The sequence below is a fragment of the Mya arenaria genome, chromosome 17 (assembly GCF_026914265.1).
Source record: "Mya arenaria isolate MELC-2E11 chromosome 17, ASM2691426v1".
NCBI classification, from domain to species: domain Eukaryota; kingdom Metazoa; phylum Mollusca; class Bivalvia; order Myida; family Myidae; genus Mya; species Mya arenaria.
In genome coordinates, this window is record NC_069138.1 from 54,185,082 (window position 1) to 54,191,941 (window position 6,860).

General features: G+C 37.2%; 1 protein-coding gene across 1 annotated transcript; it reads right to left on the reverse strand.

The window, feature by feature from the left end:
- Positions 1-521: 521 nt before the first annotated feature.
- On the reverse strand, positions 522-2,584 carry LOC128222867 (uncharacterized). Its single transcript, XM_052932027.1, has 3 exons — positions 2,369-2,584; positions 1,867-2,081; positions 522-1,209 (listed from the first exon to the last, which is right to left on the reverse strand). The coding sequence occupies exons 1-3, from the start codon at positions 2,544-2,546 to the stop codon at positions 988-990; spliced, it is 615 nt and encodes a 204-aa protein (XP_052787987.1). The 5' UTR covers positions 2,547-2,584; the 3' UTR covers positions 522-987.
- Between the last annotated feature and the right edge of the window lie 4,276 nt (positions 2,585-6,860).

The following is a 6,860-nucleotide window of genomic DNA, read 5'->3' on the forward strand; positions in this document are numbered from 1 at the left end:
TAAGAAGCAAATTATCGTAGATAGATAAATTTCGGTTCATTTGCATATGAAGACTTTTTGGTTATGGACGAGTACTAACCGTGCACTGATCATTGTATTCATTCTTCGATGAACCGTCATTCGGAACTCCTCGGTCAATTTTCACAGAAAGCAGCCTCGTATGTTTGCCGGTACATAAGTAGAAGTAGTTCGTAAAATTTAAATACATTGTAATAGTATTAATGCATTGTAGTGTTTTAACTTGTATTGTGTATAATAGTTTAAATTGATTGTCAGTGAATTATTGTCTTTTTTAGACTTCTCTTAGACACATAGTGTCACGATTAACTGGCTCAACCTTCTTTTAGCATATTATTCATGTCTTAATATACAATGATATATTATGTATTTAAATGTGATGTTTGCAGCAGTTTGCTAAGTGTGAAATGATATGTAAAAGTTTTATAGTCTCTTGTAAGTCTATAATAGAAAGGCCGCATATATCCTGTTATGTACATATTATGTTTTAACTAAATTGAATATATGTGGATAAGACTTTAATAGAAATATATATATACAGACAAGAGAGGCACACAACAACATAGACACACTCCATCATTTCTCATAAATGATCGGGTTTCAGACTTAAAGAATTTAACTTATTTCTATATTTATATTATAGTATACGTATTATTTACATAAAACCTGGGGTAAGTGGTATATAGAATAAGCGTCTAAACATTGATATAAACCAGTACAAGCTAGGTAACATAATAGCCCTTCATAAAACTATTTTCATAATAACCACTCTCTTCAACTAGTTTTTTGCTTGCAAAAGAAACATGAATTTTAACAATATCAAAACATTATCACTACAGAATAGTGGAGATATTAAGTGATGGTTGATTAAAACAAACACAAATATTAAGTTTCATACAGCGCATTTTACTGCAAATACCCATTGCTCATTACCATCATTTCTGTTCAATAACTTGTCCCATCTTAAATTCATTTTGACAGGAAAGAGTGCCAGTTTAGATTATTTTCATCTGACTCCCAATTCTTCTGAGGCAAACAAGTATGGCTGACTTCTTTCACGACCTGGTTTGGAAGATCGCCTCCGCACGACTCATTTTGTCGACATCGGCACAGATACGTATCGCGGTAGTCACCAGGTCCGTGGTACGTCACCCGAGCACAAAAACGAATGTCCCTCCTCTTACATCGTGGCTAGAATTGAAATAGATAAGATAAGATAAGATAAACTTATTTTGATTTAAGCATATACAGCTTATCATCATATTTGTTTATACATATATCAGCAATTCATAATTATAAAAATAATGAAAAAGAACTCAATCACAGTTATAGCACTAATTATCTTCCTTATGCGTAACAAAACAACAATAGAGAAGGGAATGTATTACAAAATACATACTACTGTAGAATATTGATAATACTGTCTCTTTCTTTAGAGGCTTTAATAATGTACAATGATAGTTTATGCAATTGGTGTTTTTTTCTGACATTTATAAGTTGAATACATTTGAACATGCTATTTATTTCATTTATTTTTATAATAAGAAGGAATATATTCTCTCCTTAGGTCAGTATATACATTACATACAATCAACAAATGTTATTCATCCTCTACCTCATTAATATTACAAAGTGCACATAGATACATGCCTTATATTCGAGTGATCTGACAGTATTTCGGGTAATTTGAAGAGTGGATTACTTGGCTACGACCAGAAGATGAAAGTAAGATTTTCTATTGGTATTCAATGATCTATATTCATGTATAAGTTTAGTCAGCTTAAATTACGAATAAATTGTCAAAAATTGAGACAAAGAAGACATTTTGTTACATAAGCTTGCAATTACCTGGCCACATCCATAGGTTATGTAATCGTACAGTCCAACTCTCCAAGCTGATTGGGCGAACAGAGGGCGATTACATTTACAATTCATGGGGGAGGCAAGTTCGAACGAGAACTGCCCGTGACCTTTGGTTGTGAGAACTGGGTCGCCAAACTTGCAAGGTTCCTGATTGGTCGGAAGCTGACAGAACGTTATTCTGGCCTCCAGCTGTAGGTCATCTAAAAGAAAATAAAGCTATTATATTTAATGTTAATATAGCGATATGAGTTGTAAATTATTACCGAATACATACCACAATAATGCGGACTTATGTTACGGTGTGACAACAACTGAAAATAATTTATTTTAGCAAAAGAAAATTAAGCAAGTGTACGTAGAAAAAATATGTACCCAAAAAGAAGAGTTAACCTTTTTAACGAATTAATCGTATTTTCTATACGCATTATTTAAAGCTCAGCCATGTTTCACAAGTTTAGAATAACAGCAAAACTATTTTTATACTCACTTCCTGTTAGCAAAGTCTGTACGATTGCATTGGTCAAATTGAACCAATCGCTGGAACACGTGACGTTGTTTTGACACTTGCAGATATCAGACTTGCTGTTGAGGAGTTCGACCGGATCCCCGTCTTCAGTGACAAACCTGTAGTTCATACCACACAGACTTTCGTAGGACGAGCACATAGACTCCACCGGTTTCTGAAATTACCAATGGCATATACTATAAACAAGGACCTGGTTCATACGCATGATGTATTCGATGTTGATGCAACTAATAACAAGAGGAGAAAGGATTGGGCTCGATACAGTAATGCACCAGTCAGTTGTAACCAAGCTCCCCCCCCCCCCAGGTCCGGGGGTATACCGGGGATAGCCGGCGAAAAGGTTTTACCTTCCAGGTGGCCCCACAGTGCCGGGTGAATGCGGTGGTTTTGTCGTCGCGCCAAAAAAACGGGGGAATGGGCCTTTTCTGGGGTCCCTGGGGTGCGGGGGCATTTGGCGGAGATTTAACCGAAAGTCAAAGTCCCCGCTATTCCTCGGACCTGGGGGGGGGGGGGTACAATTGACTGGTGCATAAGATAGGTGTACAATTAAGGACTGGAACAGTTGCTGCAGCATTGTTTGCTCGCTAGCGCAATAGTTTTGTTCAGTACAACAGTGTTGGGGTTTAAACTATCCAGTCAGTCAACAAATACAGCCAAATTAGTGATAAACAAACACGAGAACATTTCAAACATCTCCATCTTGACAAACACAGGGAATATGTAATCAATGTCATTTGCTTGCCAGTTTATTCAGCTGTCGTTTATGTGCTAGTCAATTGTTACCACGCCCCCCCCCCCCCCAGGTCCGGGGGTATACCGCGGATAACCGGGTAAATCGGATGTGTTTTACCTTCCAGGTGGCCCCGCAGTGCTGGGTGAATGCGGTGGTTTTGTCTTCGCACCAAAAATAGCGTGAAATGGGCCTTACCTAGGGTCCCTGGGGTGCAGGGCATTTGGCTGGGATTTTACTAGCAGTTCGTCCCCGCAGAGCGGGATTTTAACCGTGCCGCTTGGCTGGACCGAAAGCCAAAGTCCCCGCTATTCCCCGGACCTTGGGGCGCTGTGGTTAAAATTGACTGGTGCATTACCATAAACACGTATACGAATTCCGCAGCACAGGCTTCTCAATACACACTCCATGACGGCTAGAACATTATGTTTGCTGAAAACATTCTTGGTGGAACTTTTTCAGCATAACATACAGGTAGTACAGAGTAAGACTTCGCCGTAATTATCTGAAACTCCATGTACATTACGAAGAAGCTGCAAAATCATCGTAGAAAGCGACAGCGAATAACTTTAAAATCCATGCAAACAGTCAAACCTGACAGAGCGATGTAGGTCACATAAACCGCGTAAATGCATGTACTCTCAGTGTGACGTCATCAAATTGTGTATTTGCGCTTTTTGGTTAAAATTGATCGTTATTCATATTCTTGGTATTTTACTACACATTTTAATATTAGTGAATTGTAAAGCGCTTTATCAGAATAAAAACTTGATAACTGCTTGCTATTTTTGTCATTTTTTTGGAACTACTAGTATTTATCTGGCTCATCAATGACATTCCACTCTGAGTACTTTGGCCGTCAAACAATTGGTTCAGAAAGGGGAACTAAATTGGTAATATTCACATCGTTTTAAGCATGTGATAAAAAAGATCTAACACTCGTTGTCATTTTATACAAGAGTTTATTAAACTCGTCGATGAAAGTTGTTAGTAATCTCGCCAAAGGCTCGCTTACTAACAAATTTCATGAACTGAACACGTTAAAACCTTGTACTAAATGCCAACTCGTGACAGATCCTATATATAAGATACACGTTCGCGTTTCATACTGTAATATGTGAAAAAGGGGAGTTGACCTTGACTATATTTTTCAAAAACAACAGAATAGGCAACAGAAATGGGCAATAATATCACTGCAAGAGAGCTTATACTCGTGGTAAAATTACAATGAATTCATTCTCAAAGCAATTTATTATACCCACAATGACAGTAAATATCTGACTTTGGTCTGAAGAACTTAAAATTAATCAAAATATTCCAGAATACAATTGACTTATAAAAATTATGATGCTCTTTTTTACAAAATAATTATAGATCGTATTCAACTCTTCTGACGTCACGTCATAACAAGTATAAATGCGCGATGTCAAATGATGTCTTTAAACAAACGTTAGCAAAAGTGCGTGATTTAAATGACATTAATGAGGAAATCATATCGTTTCAGTGGTTAAACCGGTATTGCTTAGAATAAAAAGGTTTTCCAGAATGTCGTTTTATATAAAGTGAGGTTGTGCACACAAACTGGTTTATACCCCCAGTAAATTTACATTTTACTGACCGTTCAAAGGCGGTACCTAACCATCCTTGATAAACATGTCTAGTTTTTTTTATAAATAGTATGTATGCACTGTGCTGTCTGTGGAGTTTTGTGCTGTTCTTCCATGTTTCTTGTTTGTGATCTTATGTTCTATGTCTTTGGCGTTTACCCAGTGCCATTAAACCGGGTTTATGTTTAAACTTTTTGCTACTGAGCTTGTTTCTGTAGCTTTTCGCATAAATTAAGACTCTTGTGCATTTTTTGCCGTTTTGATTTCATTCGGCTGCAACCTCGTGAAATTTAAATCTGAAAATTCCGATCACTCATGGCGAATGTTATTAACCTAATCAAATCGCAGGACTTATATATATTTAACTGTTAATAGACTGTTGTTTAAGCAAAGAAGGCGCTTGCAGTATTTCACTTTTTGTTGCAAACAGTTTTATTCAAACCACGTGTTTGATTAGTTGTGTTTTCGCAGGATCATGAAATAAAAATGGTTTTCAAGTTCAATCATCAGTTCGTTTCATTTCATTGTTAAACTACTTAACCTTTTGATGTATAAATTTGGGAATCTATTGAAGGCAATTATTAAGTTATTCGAATTGAATTTTTGCATTTCTTTTCATGATTTTCTGAGGTGATCTAAGGAAACTGATGTTTTCATGTTTTGCAAGACAACATCACAGTCCAACGACCTGTTTGTAATACTAGACACTGAGGGTTCAAAAGTAATGTAAAAGAATATATCTCTGAACACCTTTTTCTTAGTTTTGCCACCTTGAGTCCATTACTATACAATACTAACATGCGGAGTTTGTCTACATTGAAAGGAAAAGTGGCATACTTGAATAATTATTGTTATTGTTTTGGTTAATTGATGATAAAGTAAAACAACGTGATCAGTTTTGTCTACACATTTTTATTAGGTAATAGCACAGGGGCCAGAAACAAATTACTTTTGTTTATTTAAGCCTATATGTATATATCCCTGGTACAAGTGGCCGAGTGACGTGCGAATATCTCCTTCGTCAGGTAAGATTTGCCGGTACCTGCCTGGCCACCAATGTAAAAATTGTGACCATGTTCGGCCACATAGAAAGCCGAAAGTTGACAACTGTCATATTTTAGGTCACAGACAGTCATTACGGACCATGAACATAAGGTATATTTCGATGTCTGCCACTTTCATAACGACAGAATGCATAATTCCAAATAGCCGCATGATTGCGACTATCTTTTTGGTCAGATACTATTTACCTGTACCAGCATGACCAACCATGTAAAGATTCTGGCCATTTTCGGGCAGAACGAACGCGGAAAGTTGACAGAAGTTGACAGTATTTACGAAAGTAACCGATGTATTCCAAATGTCCCGAACGACCAATCAGGAGTATATAGCATTTAGCCCGTTCCTATCATCATGGTAGGGTCAAAAGTCAAAATGGCAAAACAGCGAAACCAATCGTAAAAAGTATGTTTTTGGCATCTCGCATACGGATAGAAGCTGTTCAAAGTTGTTGCGAATGAAGTATTTTGTAACATTTCATGAAAGGGATCGGAAAATCGATGCCGAATTTGTTACGTAGCGGAGAAACCGTACGAAACAGCCGATTTTCATGATGGTGAAGGGTTTGGCTGGTTGATCTCCTTTACGCGTTTTGTAAGATGTGAGCCAGGACCCGCTTATCATCAGCATGAACGCTCCAGGAACTTCCATGTCTCTTCCGTCATAAAAGACACATTTGGAGAAATGTTCTGAACACATTGCACAAAATATATTTTTATAAACAAGTCGACCTGTAGCGGTAGGTGAATAAAAATCACTGTTACATAGGTCAGCAACAGTTTCTGCAGAAATTTCATAACGAAAAGGCAATACCTTTGAACCATTTGCACTTGTTTAAAATGTTCTCTTTATAGCAACGTTTCTTTGAAATAAGGTAACTATACTCGACACCATCCTCTGTTAGGTACACAAAACATTCGGAGGTTAATGTTCCAGCATCTTCCAATATGTCAATCAATGTGAGCGTGGTTGTATGACGCAGCGTTGAACAGCTGAATGTAGGATTAAGAGGAACTCCACAATCACATCGTTACACGCCGCACACGCCTCATTGATG